The sequence below is a fragment of the Numenius arquata genome, chromosome 1 (assembly GCF_964106895.1).
Source record: "Numenius arquata chromosome 1, bNumArq3.hap1.1, whole genome shotgun sequence".
NCBI lineage: Eukaryota > Metazoa > Chordata > Aves > Charadriiformes > Scolopacidae > Numenius > Numenius arquata.
In genome coordinates, this window is record NC_133576.1 from 123770435 (window position 1) to 123790053 (window position 19619).

At 41.2% G+C, this 19619-nt stretch overlaps 1 protein-coding gene across 1 annotated transcript in view; it reads left to right on the plus strand.

The window, feature by feature from the left end:
- ALKBH8 (alkB homolog 8, tRNA methyltransferase) overlaps positions 1-19619 on the plus strand; it is a 49948-nt gene that overhangs the window by 11665 nt on the left and 18664 nt on the right. The window contains exon 7 of the mRNA XM_074152905.1: positions 596-666. Within this exon, the coding sequence (XP_074009006.1) occupies positions 596-666 (71 nt within the window). The remainder of the gene's footprint in view (positions 1-595; positions 667-19619) is intronic.

The following is a 19619-nucleotide window of genomic DNA, read 5'->3' on the forward strand; positions in this document are numbered from 1 at the left end:
ATAAGAAAAAATTGCTGTCCCTTTGGCAATTCTCAACTCTGTGTGGTTACTCATACACACAGCAACAGATGTACTACCCTGAAGTTAGCCTAGCAATGGTGTGTGGAGTTCTCTTGGGAACTGCAAAGCAGAGGCAGAGTTTGACCCTGGCAGTGCCTGCGTTTGTGGTAGTAGGTCCTAATTCTGAAGCTGAGACCCTTAGCACAGTCATTTGCTTAGCAATAGAGGGAGTATTTAGTATGAGTCCTTCTCTGTGAAGAAAATGAGGGAGAAATACATGATCATGGACGAACTTGGGCCCAAAATCACCTAATGTAGCATAACTGTTAGTGAGAAGTGCTAAACTGCCTAAGGGGAGAGCACAGTGATTTCAAGTGCTCTCTGCAGCAAGGAGACCATTTGGAGTCTTCAGAGGGTGAGTTAGTCTTTTAGATATTTCCACTGATTATACAGGATCTAATCTGGAAGTTTTGTTTGTTCGGCCGTACATCCCAGTTTTCTATATTGACATCCATGGAAATAGAGAGCTTACTAACAGAGATACCACTCTATTATTATTATACTGACTTTTTTGTGGTTTTTTTTCCTTATGCAGGAATTCCTCCCCATATTGATACACATTCTGCTTTCGAGGATGAAATAATCTCTCTCAGTTTAGGATCTGAGGTAAACTTAATGTTTGCATGTGTTTTGATGATGCTTTACTGAGAACTTTGATTTTTATATTGTTTAATGCAAGTTAATTTGATTTTCCATGGTGTCTGTTCACACTCTTTTGAGTTTAATATCAAGCATGTAAGGTAATGTGACATGCTAATTAAATAAGTAACTGCAATGAGATGTTGTTACTGGAAGATTTGCCAGTGATATCAATGATACCCTATTTTTAAATCTTAGCATCCAGTTCTCCACCAACCTTCCTTCATTTTGTATTTAACTTAGAGGTTATATCACTCCTGTTTATATTTCTACTTCCATTTTTTCCTGTGTCATCAGCTGTTCCCTCTGGTCTGCATAAGCCTCCCATTATATATATATTCAGTACACCTAGAGTAGGCTAACGTAGTTGTATTTATTACCTGTAGAAGGTCCAGTCAGAGTCTGAACCCCACTGAGCTGGTCATGGTACAGGCAGAGGTAGACTCTGATCTCATGAGCTTCCAATGTATGCAGATGATGTAGAAAAAGAGTGGAAAGGGACATGGAAGAACAGTGGACTAGCATGAAGTCACGCAGCATATCAGGAACAAGGCTGAAAACAGGCTGTATCATCTAGTGTCAGTGCTCTAATTAATGTCTTTGCTTTTACTCTGTTTGGGTTAATCTATTGCATCTGTGCCGATCCATGTTTTACAAATTTAGCATTACCTTCTCTGCCTTAACCACTACTGCAGCCAGTCTGCTACTTGGCCTTCCCTTTCTGTGTATTTCTTGTGAGTGTGTTCTACACATCTGCAAGGCCTGCTTCCCTCACTGCCTTGGGCTTTTTGTGACAGGAGTTACATGTATTGCTGTGTATTCCCATGGTACTGGATAAATAGAAGCTTAGCAAGGCTAAGAACAAGTTATTGCAGCGGGTAATAAAGGTTTGACTTTTGAATCTTTCCATTGAAAAGCTATGAATGCTGTGATAAGAATGATCTAATCTGCTATTTGTTTTTTCTGGCAGTGGTGTGTGGATGACACAGATGTGCATGCTTTATAGAGTTGCATTACTGATAGCATTCTCCTGTTACAAAACAACTTTGATTATTGCTCTGGGTTTGTCTTACTCTTTAGGCAGAGAGAGGAACATGGCTGTATATTCTGAGCACTGACATTTTTTGAATCTTTAGTCTGGGCTGTGGCATCCACTTCCTCTTTTCATCTTGCAAGCTGTGTAGTGGATGCGGAGCTCCTGGGCCTAGGAGTGAAACCAAGGAAGGATAGCTTTTTCATTCGTGTGCAGCAGTGGCACATCTGCGTTCTTGGTTGCTTGAAAAGGTGGTTGCTTGAAAAGGAGGGGTCAGCATTGCTAGTCCTCTCAGCCTGATCATAGATGTATTTGTCCACCACTCACAAAAGCATCCACTCAAGTAGGAGCGTCTGGGATTAGTTGTGAGGTGGTATGCACAGTTGCAGTGGAGTTCTTACTACTTTTGTTTTGGAATCTCCCAATATAGAGGCTACTTCCTTATGTGGCTTCTAAACTTGTCATAGCGACAGCGCGTTCTCTGTTCAACAGCAGCGTTGTCTTTAACAGTGCCAACACCTCCATGGAAGGTAGCACATGGGAACGTTGGTTGCTGTTATGAGCAACCATCTCTAGGAGCAGGGGTCCAATTGATCTTCTATGTAGTTATCAATCCTAAGTTTAATTTTTCTAATACGTGCTAAGCATTCAGAGCAGCACAGCAACAGTAGATGATCCCAACTTACAGCTGTTCCTATGTTGATATTGTAAATAAAAAAAAAAATAGTTTATTTTGTAAAAAACACATTGGTGCTGTAATTTCACATGTTCTGCCTCAGTCTGCAGCCCCAGGCTTTCTTACCCTTTCCATGTCAATTAAAAGGCTAACTCTGGCACAGGTGCTCCATTACTTCATTGATGAGGCACCATAGGCAGTGCATTTCTAGGTGATTATGTTACCGCACACCTTTGTGATGATCTCAGAGATGGCCAAAAGCAGAGTGATTTTAATCACTTGAGAAATACAAACCTTTCTGGAAAGTGGATTGCCTGGAGCATTATGATGCTGTTAAAAATTGGAATGTGTACATTTCAATCAGGGAAACGGCCAGACTTGGGCCATTTCTAGATATTTCAGGCATAGGCATTGGATACAGTCTGTTAGATAGCTCTGAAGTTTCAGTGCCTTTTCCTAATGGGCCATTAATGCACTTCTCAGGTGCAGACAATCACAGCACACATGTAGTAAAACAAGCCAGTGGCCCATTAAGTGCTACATTATTTAATGGCTTTTCCTTCTTGTACTTTTACAACTTTTTATGATTCTTTAGGGTGTTTTTGTGCACATAGCTCTTCATCTGATTTTAGAATATAAGTAGCAATTGCAGTTATATGCAAGTTAACTATTTTAGGAGTGAAGCCTCCGACACTATTCCTATTAAAGCTTACCATGTACAAAATTTACACACTCTCATAATAAATAATTGGAGTTGCATATACAGCAGCAAACTTTGGCATCTGTCTCTCCTCTCTTCTCTCTGTAGTGTGACTTATTTTTTTTCACCTGAATAAGTTAGGCTGCAACATAATGAAAAACATACATGAACAAAATCTTATGTCTTGTCCTTTCTTTATTCTCCTCAGCAGTAAACGCACACAAGGAGAAATAACCTTGCAGCCCAACTGGTTTTGTATTCTACTTTGGAAGCTGACTAACAAGACACTTCAGAAGAAGAAAAGAAAGCAGAATACCTCATATAGTTTATTCTTATACTAAGTCATGGAAAGAGCTTTTCTTTCGATTGGTTGTATGCTTGCCCTTCGAGGATCTGACATAGGCAGATTCTAGTAACTAAAATAAACACTTTGGCTTATGAAAAAGAAGTCTGTGACAGAGCAGGGGACTAAACACAAGTGCCTTCTTAGCCTAGCGCATTAGCTATCAGCATAGGTTCTTAAACTTCTTTTATCCTCTTCACAGAATTGTTTAGGTTGGAAGGGACTTCTTGAGGTCATCTAGTCCAAGGCCTCTGCATAAACAGGGTCAGCTAACACAGCTTGTCCAAAACTGTTCTGTTGTGTTTCCATTATCTCTGCAGATGGAGACTTCAGAACCTCTCTGGGGAACCTGTTCCAGTGTTTGACCTCCATCACAGTAAAAAAAAAAACTCTTTTATTGTGTTCAGATAGAATCACATAGGTTTTAAATTGTGTCCATTGTCTCTTTTCCTGTTGGTGGACACTGCTAGGAAGAATCTGGATCTTTCTTCTTCATTCCCTCCCATCAGGTATTTATACATGTTGATAAGAGCCGTCTTATCTGAGCCTGAGCCATCTCTTCTCCAGGCTGATCAGTCTGAGCTCTCTCAGCATCTCCTCATACAAAGATACTCCTTAATCATCTCCTCATACAAAGATACTCCTTAATCATCTCCAAGTCCCTGTGCTGGACTGCTTAGTAAGTCCATATCTTGTATTGGGAAGTCCAGTACCGGTACTGGACAGAGTACTCTAGTTGCATCCTCACCAGTGCTGAGTAGAGAGGAAGGATTACCTCCCTTGACCTGCTGGCAGTGCTCTTCCTGTTGTAACCCAGGAAGCCGTTAGCCTTTTTTTCTGTTAGAGTACACTGGTGGTTCATGTTCAACTTCTTGTCCAGCAGGACCCCAAGGTCCTTTTTGGCAAAGCTGCTTTCTAACTGATCAGCCCCCATTGCATAGTGATGCGTGGAGTTACTCCTGACCAGGTGCGGGATTTCGCACTTCCCTTTGTTGAATTTCATGAAGTTCCTGTTGGCACCAGTTGTCCAGCCTGTTGAGGTCCCTGTGGATGGCAGCACAATCATGTGGTGTATGAGATGCTCCTCCTGGTTTTGTATTGTCTGTAAACTTGCTGAGGGTGCACTCTGACCCATTGTCCGGCTCATTAATGAAGATGTTAAACAGTGTTAGCCCCAGTATCAACCCTGAGGGTACGTTACGTGTATCCAACTGCACTTTGTGCCACTGCCTTCTTCAGTGATATCTTGCAGCCTAAATCACACTGTTGAGAATCAGTCTTTTCCTCAGTGGCAAATGAGTTTATCCGGTAACAAAGCACTTCGTATTATTTTGTTAGAGGAATCATTGTAAGTCTAATTTGTTTGTGTAAATGCAATTTATGTTAAAAAAGGAGTAGCTATTGGCATGTGGCATATATGTTCATTGTGAATAAGAACAATCTTGAGAAGAAAATAAGGGCATGATTCTTCACAATACTGCATTTGTCTTGCATCTGATAACCTACAGCAATCCAAGTTCTTACGCTTGTATGTAATGAGGCAAAAGCATAGGTGTGAGATTCTCTTTCCTGTCTCAGTCGCATGGAGCAGCTTTATCAAGAGGCCCAGAGAAACCAATTGGCTCAATTTTGTTCTAGTTGGTGTAATACCTTATGTTTTGGGGAGTTTACAAGGCAGATTAAATTTGATTTGATGGAGAAAAATCTCACTATTACTTTGTACTCCTGCCTAGCTTATAAAAACCACCAAATAATTTGAGGGCAAAGCAGTGAGATATGTGATGTGTCTTGTCCCATAATACTCCAGGAAAAGTGAGAGTCAGGCTAATCACTTCTCTGGTCTTGACCCATTTCTTTGGCATCTCTTGGGAACCTGCAGAATAAAGTGAGACTTCCAGAATGTCCTGTGGGCTTGTAATGCAAAAATTAGTTCAGAGTAATTTTTATTAATCCATGGCAAACCATATGTTCTCTGTCTGTGGATTTGAACAAAGTACTACAAAACAGGGAACAGTTCCTTTCTGTTGAGGATTTTCTTTGGTTGGGTTAGGTGTTATTTTCAGTGCCTCCATTTGGTGTCTCTAAAGATACATAATTTTACAGTATTTCATCTTAGGAGCCTGGCAAAGTTTGCAGCTGTCTTGAAAAAATCCTTGTTAAAGCCTGTGTCAAATTTCCTTTTGCACATTTACAGCAGGAGCTTGATCAATATTGAGATTTCTGTTTTTCCACTTTTCCTAATTTGCCACTTTACATGCTGTCATGTAAGCCTTGATTCATTAGAACTTTTGAAATACAGAGGTAGCGTTTCTATAATGAGCTCAGTGGTGCTATGAGAGTATCCAAACCATAAAAGAATTTTCCCTTCCTGGCTGCGGATCTTACCCCTAGTGAACAGCCTGCGACACCCTGCAGTCCCTCCAACTCCCAGCTCTGTCCAGGAGTGCTGTGGGACACCCGCTGCCCCGTACCAGAGGGTGAAGATCAGCCATAGTTTTCCTGAAGGGTGTGTTGTGTTGGCACCATATTACGATTTATGTTGTTCTGTCCCGTTTCTCTAATATCCAGCCCTGATGTGGAAGCCCCAGGCTTGTCATTCTCTTTGCCTTACCTTTTACTTTTCCGCCTTGAGTGCCTTATTCTGCTTCCTGTGCCATGGCCTGGCAGAAGGTTGGTATAAGCACTGAGAACTGCTGTTATGCCCTGGTAAGGCCCCTGACCTAATGTCTGCGAAAGGGAAGCTTCGGGGTTTTGAGTCAGATTTGTGGCTCAGGGTTAAACAGTGGGGCAGTGTGTGGATCATCCTTGACCTCTGCCTAACTTCTGGTCATCTGAACACATATTCATCATGTCTTAGCCTGCAGATATTAAGTGCCTTGATCTATAAAGAAAAGCTGTGACTCTCTTAAGCCTTGAAAGCAGAGCGATGTTACACAGCAAAACTCCACCAGACCTTTTGAACTATGTATCACTGATGGTCGGCCCAGAACACATAGAATGAGGTGCCCTGCTATTACTCATCTCTCAGGCTGATAATTGACCATTTTTCTGGCACTTTTGCTTCTTATCTGTTGATCTACTTCTAATCTGTCTTGTTTAACAAACAGAAACCAGTAGCTGCTATAGCAGCAGCTGTTTCTGTAACAGCTGCTTGAGGGATTTTTATCAGAAGCCTTTAAGAAAGTCTAGATTGTACCCAGTGTTTGACAGTTAGTGTCTGTTCCATGTCTCATGAGCTCTAACAAGGTAGGCAGGCACTGGATATTGTTGTGTTAACTTTGTGATCCTGCTCTTATTTTGCTTATCTTGTCTAGTTGCTGATTCAGTTTAATTTACTATTTACGTTGCTTTTAAGGGAAGGCAGAAGGCGTCTTACCTATTTAAGGAATTACTCTGGTAGTGTAGTGGCTATACCAAAGTTTTTCCCTCTGTCCGTGCTAGCAGCATGATTGTAGTAGGGGAAATAGTAGCGATAGCAATAAATATTTAAAAAGAGCTTGGATTGGCAGAACAAAAATGTCTCTTAACCCAAGTAGAAGACATTAATTTTAATCACTACATCCTAATGTTGAGTTCAAAGTTTGTTCAAGTGAGTCTGGTGGGATTCCTGAAGCTCAATAGTGTGCTTTTCAGATCTGTGAGACACGTTTCTTGAGCTGTACCCATCTTACAGTTGTGGATTTTATCAGTTTTTGAAGAGTAGTGGTTTGCAATGGTTTTTGTATCATTTAGTTGGAAACCCAAAGGAACTACATTTATAATTGTATACCAAATTTAGGGTTTTTTTCCCCATTTAAAGTGGTATTTAATTTTTGAAAACTACTGAATAGCTTCTCCATGGGAAATGTGTCCTGACCACCACAAGTTAAATGCATCAGGTTTCATAAATCTGTCTCTCCTGTTTGCATTTACTCTGTATAAATAAATCCTTTGTGTTTCTTTCTGTCCACGTCATACCATAATGTACTGTCATTGAGCTTGGATCAGATACAAGACCCATCAAAATCAAGGGAGAACTTTCTGTTGATGTAATTGAACATTGAATTGTGCCCTCTGAGATAAGCAACAAAGCTTGCAGCCTTTCATGAGAATATTTATAATTGTCTTACTGTCTTTTTCGGGAAAGGTGAATATTCAGTAAACATACTGTTCCGAGTTTTTATTTCTGTGCTGTGGATGTCTCTTCTCTGTTTACATACAGGATTCTCTTTAGGTATCAACATGTCCTGCTGATGTTTCCACCTGATCAGTTATTTTAACCTTTGTGTAAAGATCTTGAAAGCCCAACTTTCATGTAAATTATTCAAAGGGAACCTGTTCCGCCATACCTTATTGCCTCCTTCCACAGTCTTGGTTGTTTATAGGCTAACTCCTATTTTAGCCAAAGGTGACAACAGTAAGGCACTCACTGTGTGCAACTAATGCAGACAAGCATTTGTTTCTCAAGTGCTGTAGGAATCTGCTAACCAATCTTGATTTGCCCTGGAATGCTACAAGAACAGCGTTGGGACAGAATCGCCCTCAGAACAATGATACTTGCATTATTTCTCTAGAAGCTGTGTGGCGGTAATTTGTTGAGTAATGAGACAGCAGCATGGAGATCTTACCTTCCCCGCTACCTCCTCAGCTACTTGGAAGGAGCAAAATCAAAGCTAATCTATGACAGAGCCTGTATTTTAAAGTTCTGTATGTAAAAATATTCTTTTTTTTCTCCTCTTTCGTATTGGTGAGACATTATAGTTTCCAGGTGCCTCTTTGTATGAGTTGTCCCTGTGGTGAGTCTCTGAGGTCTGGCATTTACCACCAGTGGGCCAATACTGGGCAAAATAGCACTGCAAAGGTTTGTTTCCCATCTCCCTGTTGTTGGATTCGTACCAGCCTTTCCTCCTCTCCACAGAAGAAACAAACTTGTCATCTATTGTGCCTTTCTATAAAGCTGTTCCCCACTATGCAAGGCCTGATAAGTCCTAAATTGGCTAGATTCCTGCGTCAGTACTAAGGAAGGAAGGGCAGCCTGTAGTTTGATTGCTGTGAGAGCTGTGTTCTGTAGAATACAGCATGACTTGCTGAGATATTTCTCCTGGGTCTGTTAGAGTAGGAATTTGCCTTACTCCGTTCTGTGTAGCACTTTAATGTTTCTTGTATGTGGTCCGTTATTTTGGCTGCTGAGAGGGAGGGCAGAGCTGCGACTCCACCTGGTTCATACTATTTTGCTTTCTTTCCAGTCAGTTGGTTGCTCTTTTTAGCATCCTGTGTTTTCTTTGAGTCATTGGTATGAAGAAAGGGGATGTGGGAAGAATGTTCTCGTTGCCTTCTGAACTCCTCTGGGCAATTGCATCAACAATGCATCTGAGGTGAATGTGGAAAGAGAGATAAAAGAAATTGCAATTAGGAGGAATTTGAAAATGAAATCCACTCAATATCACATGGTAAAATACATAGAGATGCTATGAAAAATGTCATATAGTTCCAGTTAGTTTTGTCACAATAACACCAAAATCCCACTGTGAGTGAAATAATTTATATAATCTTTGAAGTCTGCAGTAGGGCTTACGGTTTTCTGACTGCGGTCATAGCTGCTAAATAATGAAGGAAAACTGCATAATTCCTTTACCAACTTGCTTCTGTTTTAACAGAACCTGTTGTCTCCGGGCTATTTGCTTTTTCTGTAGTGTGCTTATTTTGTATGCTGAAGCAGCATTGTTTCATTTCCAATTCTCAGTCGTCTGGCTGTTATGGCTTTACTGTGACACACAAATACAAATACTGAATTTTTCAGTGGAAAAAATCGTGCTCTCTAAGAAGTGTCTTGCTATTGCTAGAGATTTCAAACTGGTTTTCATATGGTAGGAAATATGTAGATAGATAAAAATCTTGAAAAAAATTAGATTATGATGCACAATATTGCTCTTCTTAAACTAGAACCTTTTTTTGAATCTTGTTCCATTTCGTTCTGCCCGTGTACCCTTCACTATGATACATGAACTACTCTTCAGTGGTGGTGGGATGAATTAACTGTTTAAATATGAAGTTGCTATTTATTCCTGTGAAAAATGTAATCATTGTAATAGAAGAAAACTAACAGAGCATTTAAATTTACATTTCAATTAATATTTTTACAGCTGAAATTATTTTTGAGTCAGTTTTTGGATTGTTGTTCTTGAAATACAGTTCAATTTTTTTTTTTTTTAAAGAAACCCCTGTATTGTTGTTTTAGTAGCTACGAATTTCTTTATTTTTTGAAGAATTTTTAGTTTCTGTGAGAGGTTTATCAGTAGAAGTTATTTCTATTCCCCATGTTATTTTTAGAAGATCAGTATTTGATGCATGAAATGGAATCCTGGCGTCTGCCACAAATTAACAGCAAACAGGCTGAACTCTGGGGCATTAAAAAGTCGTTATCTTTAGCTGTTGCATTTCAGCTGTACTTCAGTTCTGGAATTCAATAAAGAAATCTAATTTCATTAGCCTGTGATGTCATCTCTATTGTCATAGGAGTCTATTTTAAGACTGTGGCAAATTTCATGTAGAAATGACAAGTAGTCAGTCAATAATAATAATAATCACAAGTAGTCTATAAGCAAAGAAACTCGCTTAACATCTTAAGCTCCTGCTGTGGTGTATTGTCTCTCCTGGCTTTGAACTGGACTTTTTTAACACGAGTAAGTGTAGCAAATGGCGCTTGAAGTCTGTCTGCGTTTATACTGTCTTTACAAATCTGAGCATTTAACATACTGCAATATTCTGTTTCTGTTTTTCTTCCCAGCTATGTTGAGTGTTTCAGGAAGAGTTTCTCCACAGAGCTCTTGTTTCAGTAGAGTGGACTCCACCAGTTCCTTAATGAGAATTTCCAATCTAGAGCGGTTAAAAGCGTGCTGGAGCCAGAGCTGTCAAACCTGTGATGCTGATACACTTGACAGGCTGGCTGGATGGGCTGAGACCAACGGGATGAGGTTCAATAAGGCCAAGTGCCGGGTCCTGCACTTGGGTCACAACAACCCCAGGCAGCGCTACAGGCTTGGGGCAGAGTGGCTGGAGAGCTGCCTGGCAGAAAAGGACCTGGGGGTGTTGGTCGACTGTCAGCTGAACATGAGCCAGCAGTGTGCCCAGGTGGCCAAAAAGGCCAACAGCATCCTGGCCTGTATCAAGAACAGTGTGGTGAGTAGGACCCGAGAGGTGATCGTCCCCCTGTACTCGGCACTGGTGAGACCCCACCTCGAGTACTGTGTCCAGTTTTGGGCCCCCTACCACAGGAAAGACATTGAGGTGCTGGAGCAGGTCCAGAGAAGGGCAACGAAGCTGGTGAGGGGTCTAGAGCACAAGTCTTACGAGGAAAGGCTGAGGGAGCTGGGGTTGCTCAGTCTGGGGAAGAGGAGACTGAGAGGAGACCTTATTGCTCTCTACAACTACCTGAAAGGAGGCTGTAGAGAGGCGGGGGTCGGTCTCTTCTCCCAAGTTACAGATGATAGGACAAGGGGTAATGGCCTCAAGTTATGCCAGGGGAAGTTCAGGTTAGATATTAGGAAATATTTCTTTACTGAAAGGGTTATCAGGCATTGGAATGGGCTGCCCAGGGAGGTGGTTGAGGCACCATCCCTGGAGGTATTCAAGAGAGGAGTTGACATGGTGCTCGGGGATATGGATTAGTGTTGGGTGGTGTGGTGGTGTGTGTGTGGGTTGTGTGTGGTGTGTTGTGTGTGTGTGGTGGGTTTTTTTGTTTTGTTTTGTTTTTTTTCATTGGTTGGACTAGATGATCTTAAAGGGTCCCTTCCAACCTAGGTGATTCTGTGATTCTGTGACAGAAAGATTCTGCATCAAGGCAGGGAGAGGTGTGTGCTCTTACTGGAGAAGAAAGTGGGCAGGCAGCCTCCTGGTGCAGTGCAGGGGCGATGCAGGTGAAGCTCTGGTCCGTTTGCTGAGGCAGCAGAAGAATGGCTGGAAGGAACCAAGGTTGATGGTGCATCTGAAAGCAGGGAAAACTGGACACTTCACATCTCCTGAGGTGTTCTTGTTCCTCCTCCTCCTCTTCCCCTGTTACTGTGTACATCTCTGCGTATTCACACAAGTCATGGTGAATTCAGGGCCAGATGCTGAGGCCCTGGTAGAGCCCTTTGTATAACTTCTGGCTGCATTATGTGAAGACACTCATTGAGCTAATGAAGCAGATGGAGGGAATGAGGGAGGAAAGAGGGAAGTTGTTGCTTGTGATGAAAATCAGCAGTGTTGTAATACAACGAGGGGCAACGGGCACAAGTTGGAATATAGGAGATTCCACTCAGATATGAGAAAAAACTTCCTCACAGTGAGGGTGACAGAGCCCTGGAACAGGCTGCCCAGGGAGGTTGTGGAGTCCCCTTCTTTGGAGATTTTTCAAGACCCGCCTGGATGCAGTCCTGAGTAACATGCTCTAACATGCTCTGGGCAATCCTGCTTCAGCAGGGGAGTTGGACTAGATGATCTTTATGGTCCCTTCCAACTCTAAAAATTCAGTGAAATTCAGTAATACTGCATATCCAAACATCAAAATGTAGTTTTCCTTTTCGATTGTTTTATCTGCTTTAAAATAATACATGTATTTCAGATCTGTGCTGCTTCCATGGCGTGAAACATAGCAATTGTGTGAATTGAGAAAACAGTTTTCTTCAAATTATTTTAAAGAAGTCTTTCTCTGTCATGCTGTCTTTTGAATTACACTTTATGGCCCTAGGAGACATCATTAACCAAAAAGATGGCTTTCATTTTGTTTCGAATGGGGTCGGTTTTTGTTTTTTGAGGGGAGAGAGCGAGCATGGGGCTTGGGTGGTTTTTTTTTTGGTTGGGGTTTTTGTGTTTTTTTTTTTTTTGTTACATGCTTTTCTCTGCTAAGGAATCACTTTTCTTTATGTCTTTAAGCCCTTTCTGTAAATTCATGCCCAGGTCTTTGTTCCTCAGTAAATTTCCCTTTTACAGTGAAGAAACAGGCCATATGGTAGTTTCTATAGCAATAGATTAAAAACCGTGTCTTGTCAGCTCTTGTGATATATGATGCAAGGGAAAAAAATTATGCGTGATGATAGTCCTGCTACATGTATTTGCAACCTTGGTAACATGGAAATTGCTGATTATAGTGTGTTTCCACAGATACTTGTAAATGATCAGTGATTTTAAAAAGGTGATATGCTCTTTCTGAACCCTGAAATGTTTCCTTTTCTACTTAGATATTGACAATCTCTTAAGAACTTGTAAGTTTTTCATGTGTGAAAGAATTAGACATGCCACAGCCACACATACACAGATGTGCATACCAGAATGCTGTAAAGGTCATCATACTTGCATATAAAGTTGTACCCATTACAGAATAGCTGCGTCTGTGTTGCAAGGACTTGTACAGTGGTTTCTCAGTAGATAATTGGTACAGCATTAAACATGTAAATAAGGATTATTTGCTTTCAGAACAGAGTAATAAATTAAGTGCAAGTCTGAGGAGGTGTATTTGAGAATGCAGAACTGCTTTCTTGTGACATCTGGGCATTATATCTTGAGCAGATTGAGCCCTCTGGAGGACACTAGGATCAGGATGTGTAAGAGTCCTCTTGTGCTCTTCTGTTGACCTGTACTCCATTAGAGAGCAAGTGATACAAAATCCTGGAAAGGCAAATGTGTGATTTCTTACATTTGGGGCATGTTCTGCCCTGATGTAGGTGGATGCAATTCCCTGTATGTCATGTAGTAGCACCCACGGATGTAAGGGAAGACATATGACTGAAAGAATGGAAGATATTGCAGAGGAGGCTAAGACAATAAAAGAAATTAAATTAAGACTAACAACATTAGCCTCTTGCTCTCTGTGTCCTAGAAGAGTTTAAGCTAAGAGCTAGGGAGGTGATTTATTAAAGGATGAAAATGGAATGTTAGTGAAATTGAATAAACTGGATATTGTTGAGAACTTGACAGAGTCTTTGTCTCTGGATTCACAAAAGGACATCAAGGACATGCTGGGGTTGGATAGCATTTTTATGGAAAGGAGAAATTATACCTATGGTGGCAGAGAGAGGTAAGCAGTGGTAATGCAGCTATTGCCTTTTACTGAAAGGGTTGGAAGTCTTCTATGCAGAAGTCTAATACTCAACATTGAGTTTTAACACACCTGGGAAGGTGCAAAGGCCATAGGTAATGTCCTGACATACAAAAGAAACCTCATGCTTTTAGAGTTAGTAGGAGCTGGTATATTTGATGGATAGTCTTTAATGGATTAGGTTTGTTGTGTTCTTCTTTTAGTCTGTCTGTTCACTCGGCAAGATTAAACATTGACCCTGGATTTGCAAAGAGGCTTTTGAAAGAAGTCAACTTGAGAAAGTGTACGAGTGAAGCATAAAAATTTGTAGAAGCAGGGAGAGGCCTTGGAGTGGGAACAGCAGCTGTCAAAAGTTGGTACTTCTTGCCAGAAGTATCACCAGCATCTCAACCTCTGCTGAGGCTGGGCAGAGCAGCTGCCCTATTGGACACCACAAGGAGCCGGCATCCAGCTAGTGAGGTAGAAGCACAGGGTGCTGCTGTGGAGATGCACACTTAGAGTGCCTGTGTGTGAGCCTGCAGACTTTGTCGCTGGTGTGTGCGGGGGAAGCACCTACATCTCACAGGAGGGCTGTGTGAGTAGAGGAGCCCCCATTGCTAGGAGAGGGGTGAGTGCTGGTGGCCCACGTGGCCTTTGAGGAGGTGGTGTGCACGTAACTGTGCACACCGTGGGATTAGAAGTTTGGAGGATTATTTATGAAGGCTATTTTGAAATCTCTAGGTGTTTATTAACATTTTGTAGGCATCTAGTGCTGTGGTTTATCCATTATTTTGGTGATGCTTTTGTTCAATGTATAAATCACTGGTTGCTTGTTAATTAAGTGTTCCTAATAAATCAGTAAACTGCTTTGACTCTGATTTGATTTAAACCATAGGAGTCAAGCAGGTTTTCCCGTTACAGTCATACTTGAAGTACGGAGCTAAGTATTTCCAAGACACAATGGAAGTATGGTTTTAGGCTTAGTTGATATGACAGGGGTCCTCAAAAGGCAGCGTGGATGAGACTACACTGTGTTTGGTCCCCTTTAGCTGCAGTTCCCACCCACCCCCTTTCGCCTGGCTTGTGCTGTCTCTTGAGAAATCTAACACTTTCCTGGTTTGTGCTATAAAACTCCAGGCTGGGGTGAGTTGCCACATGGTTCTCCTAACACTTCAAACACCTTGACCTGTAAATAATAATCATACTTCTGGGCATTCCTCCAGCAGTGCGGGTCACTTGGCCTCAGGGCTGGAGGTTGTCTCTAACCATCTTTTGTTTAGAAATGTAGATGTGCACAGAGTGGCTGAACTTCAGCACTGCAGTTACTCTTCAGTGTCAAAGATCAGTGATGACACACAGTAGAGGAGTTATTGGCGTATCAGCTCTCCTGGTCGGTGTTGTACTGATTGAAAAACTTCTAGTAACTTGGAGTTGGTGAACCTCAAGAGATGCATTCGCAGGGATGTGGAGTCCCAAGGAGAGTGGTGTATGTTCCAGCTGGCTGTGACAAGGCCTGCGGAGTATTGGAAGTTCCTCCACACAACGGGAGGAGCAGTAGTTCTCTTTCTTGTGCACTACCTGAATTTTGTAAGCAGAGTACAGGCAACAAGAGAATTTGTATTCTGGAGAAAATGGCATATGTAATAGATAGGAGAGATACTGGTATACTTTCAGTGGATACACTCTTCTTGTTGGGGTTATCAGGAAATCATAACAAGGTGAGACCTCAGAGAGAAAAGAATGAAGTACTCTCTGTATATTGAAATAGTTTTAAAACATTCATATCCTAGACTTCAATTAAGAGGAAGAAATATATAGGTACTTAAAACAACACAGAAAATTCAGGAAAATACTAATGCATTGCATGGATGGAAAATTTAATACAATTTTTGAAGAAAAAAACCCTAGTAGGTATATTAAGCATCTGACTAGCATCACCATAGTGCCTAAGTATATAAGGTGGTATGCTTTGTTGTAAATCTGATATGGGGGAGGCCTGTGTATGTGTTGAGAGATTTTTGAGGTCAGCGGTACTGAAATATTTCATCATCATGATTGCCAACGTTGCACTCATTTTCTGAAGTATGGCTAGAGACCATGTTATAGAATGTAAATGTCAGCATGGGTTACATAAGATAAATTGCCTATGACATGGATTATTTGTAGAAGATAATCTCGTTCTCTTTCCCACTAAAATTCAGCATTTTTCTGAATTCCAAATTTTGGAACTTAGAATGTTTTTTGCTGTGAAAGGCACTGTGTATCACTGGTTGATTGCCTCAGTCCTGTGTAAGCCAGCAGGCTCTTGTTTCTGCATAGAGCCCCACTGTGTTGTTCAAGCGCCATGTGTGGGCTTTAAACCTCTCAGCTGTCTTTGAAGTAGACATTCTTTTTCATCTGTTTTACATGTGGGAAACTGCTATGTAGGCTGATAATGTGTCTTTGCTCTCTGAAAATTCAGTAAATAATGTCAGAGACTTGAGAAGCATTCCACATTGTGGTTTTTTTAGCTTTAGAGTATCTTTTCTGTAAGGTACTCTATTCACATAAAATACAAATTGCATCAGAGACAAAGCTTAGAAAAACAGTGTTGTCATTCCATGCTGTAGCCATGAAATCCTTATTGATGTTGTCCTTTTAGCCCCATTGCGTTATTTCTGTTTTGTCTTTGGATTATTACTTATTTGATAGACCAGTCATTCACCTCCATCCTCCTGCTCTTTCGTGAAGTGCAGTACCACTGCACTGGAAGGTGGTGCAGACTTCTCATTCCCTGAGGAGTTAAAACCCCCGTACTTTCTTCCCTTTTAAGATGGATTCTTTTCTGGTTTTTGCATTTTGCTGTATTTTGTGCCACAGGAACAATGTTTGTGATGTGGGTGTCGCTTTGCTTTGATGTTTAGCCATCCTTAAAAGCTGTTTACTACTTCATGTGGTCCCTCGTCATGAACACTCTCTTTCAAATAACCTGGCATCATGACAAGATATTTAAATCCACAAGCAGGTATTATTAGCTGTTTGTTTCTTTCAAGTTTTTTGCTGTATATATAGAGACATACTTATTCCATAGTACAAAGAAAGAAGGTAGAAGTTGTATGAGATCAAAGCATCCACTATTTTTATTTTTCAGTGTAACCCCTGGATGATGCACTATGGACTAGCTGGAAGTTTGATCTTTATTGACTCTGCCACCTAAGAGAAAAAAGAAAATAGGTAAAAACGAAAATAGTAATTGGAAATAGCTCCTGTGGAGCAAAGCTGTCACGAAGCAGATTGATTCAGCAGTGGCAGAGTGGCTTTATTGATTGTGAGTCCTTAGTAAATTAAAAAGAGGACCAAATGCGTTAATCTTTTGTGTGTGTGTGTGTGACAGTGACAATTTAGAATGTTCTGCCAGGATAAAGACACATACAGGAGTGTGGGAATGTTATCTACTTCAGCCAGTAATAGGCTTTTCTGAGATAAGAACCAAGTTCTTCAAAAACCCTTCTGTGTTAAATGTTCTTTGCTGTAGACAAAGAATAGAAGAAATACTGTTTCTTGTTTGTTTTTTTTTTTTTTAAGCATTCAGGTGACATTATTCTAGATAAATAAATGAAACATAGGAATTGCACTGATTTTCTTCAGATGCTCACAGTGAGTTCCTTAAATTTGATTCTCTGTCTGAATTGCAATGTCAAATTTGCTGTTAAAAGTGCAAAACTTCAATATATTCTAGCTGAGGACCTCTGTCTGCTTCATAAGTAAAAGTCAGTTTCGGATTTGGATTTTTGACTCTTCCAATTACTGCTAATTACTTATTGTCATTGCCCCTTTGCAAGTAAATTAATCCTTTATTTGTTTTCTTCCCCAAATAGTCACTGGCTTGTCATAAGGATTAAATTCATTTAGAAGGGAAGCAGCCACACAGTGTAAGATGATAATACAGAAGTTTTTCCTCCATGGAAAAGTAGAGAGCAGGGACAGAGCTGGATTCTGTGCTAGTGAGGACTAGACTCAACAGATGTTACGTACAATAGGTAATCTGCTTTTCACCCTCAAATTCTGCACCATCAGAGATTTGTTTCACTTATTTCTTGTTGGCTTAGCAAAGCTAAAGTTCACCTAGGAGGGAATGCTCTCCTCTTCTACTGTCTGCTATTTTCCTGCCACTTCTGCCTGAAAATCCAGCTGCCAGGGATAGTTTTGTGACCTCTCATTCCCAACATGCTATCTGTTATAGAGCACTCAACCTCTGCTATTTTGGATGCACAGTTGTTAACAGGACAGGGTTTGAGGAGCATCTTCTGCTAAGAGACTCTGGGGCGCCATGCAGCTGGGGGGAAAGGAACTGGAGTTGCATGAGGTAGAGCAGTGAGAAGGCAGAGAACTGGAGGAACAGTTTCCCACTGCTTCATAGAGAGTTCCCCAGCCTGGTGCACAGAGAAGTGAAAGGGAACGAGACCCTCACCCTCTTCCAGGGTCTGGAGACGGGAACTAGACCCCATAGAGCTGGCAATCATTGACCCTTGGAGAAAGTGCTGTTCTTGAACATCATCTGCAATCATCTGCAGATGCTTTGTAGCTACTACTGACACAGAAAGAGGGACACTGGGGTAACAGCCTCCAGGAAGGATTCTGGACAGTCTCATGTTCAGTTTATTCTGTGATACTTCTGAAGAACCCAGTCTCTGTCTTGTCCCCTCACACCTGTCCCCCAGCAACAGTGAGCCAGAGAGGCAAAGGACATCTCACCCATTTCATCCAACCACTCCCCACTTCTCTTCATCCTTTTCTTTTCCTTATTTGCTGCTCCTGATCAGTCATCCTCTGGTTTCTTTGCATTGCCAGATAGCTCCATCTTTTTACAGGGGCTTGCACCCAGTCATGCTTTATGGGGCAGCCTCCCCGTCAGATCTGTGAAGCTGTTGTGTTTTCTCCTTCTTCACCCCGTGCTTCTTTGAGGATACCTACAAGAAATTGTTAAGTGCAAGGGAAGGAGTATGTTAGCAAGTGGCTGCCATTCATCTTTGTTTGTGTAGCTATCAAAGTGTTTCATATTCATTAATCAGAACTTACAGGTAGGCTTTATTCCTCTTTCCCCATACGTTTCCTCTTTCAGCCCCACTGTTTGTCACCCTCGTCATTCTTGCTTTAAATTTAGATAGCTCAACAGGCGAAACCGTGTCATTCTATGTGGGTGGTACTACAGCATAAATAATTTTTTTCCTAAGAATGTAAATGCCATTGTAGTTTGCTCCAGTGTGCACAACACTAAATAGTAAATGTTGTAAGTGATAATTTGTAGTGTTTAAGTCTTGCTTATTCAGTCCCTGTGTTGTTGGTTTTTGTGCTGAATGACTGATCATTGCACCACTGTTTTCTTTGTTAAACGCATCTGTATGCAGAAGCAGAACTGCTTAATTTGTTTCAATCTGGCATACCGTAGTAAGTCTGCTTTTAAATTGCATACTTAGTAGGTTACAAATCAGGTGGCAGCACTTTCGTGATGCTAATTCTCCAGCGTAGCTGGAATGGCTGACTTGAATACTTTTGGACCACTTTTCTTTTTTGTAAGCCTTCTGTAACTCCTTTGACTTGCTTAAATGGTTAAATGACTTGCTCCTTCTTTTCCACAGCAAGAGTTTCTCTCATTTGGGAAATGTAAAAGGATAACATTCCTAGCCCAAGCAGAAGCAAAATGTAGCACTGCCATCTGGGCTGTGAAATTGGAATAAAGCTGAAAGCGTTACCTCAATATATTGCTGTGGCTGGAAGCCAGGTGGCAAATAATAAAAGGATGGTCTTGTAGTTGGCATGTTAGTCAGGATCTTGGGAGACTGCATGTGCTGCTTGTGCTGCAAACCTCCGCGAATGTGGGCAGGTTGGAAATTATTTCTCTCGCCTAATACTGGTTATCTAAATGTTACGTATCTACTCTGAGTTAATTGTCTCAGCTCAGTCTGCTGTGAATGGATAGGCATTTCCAGAGGTTATAGGGTCATTCCAAATCACTTAACTCTACATTTTACACTAGGATGAATCATTCTGTGGAGATACTTGTCTCTCTCTGCACAGACTTCACAGAAAGACAGTAGCTAACTGCCTTATCCCAGGTTCCTAACTTTCAGATGCCTGAGATGCAGCAAATGAGCC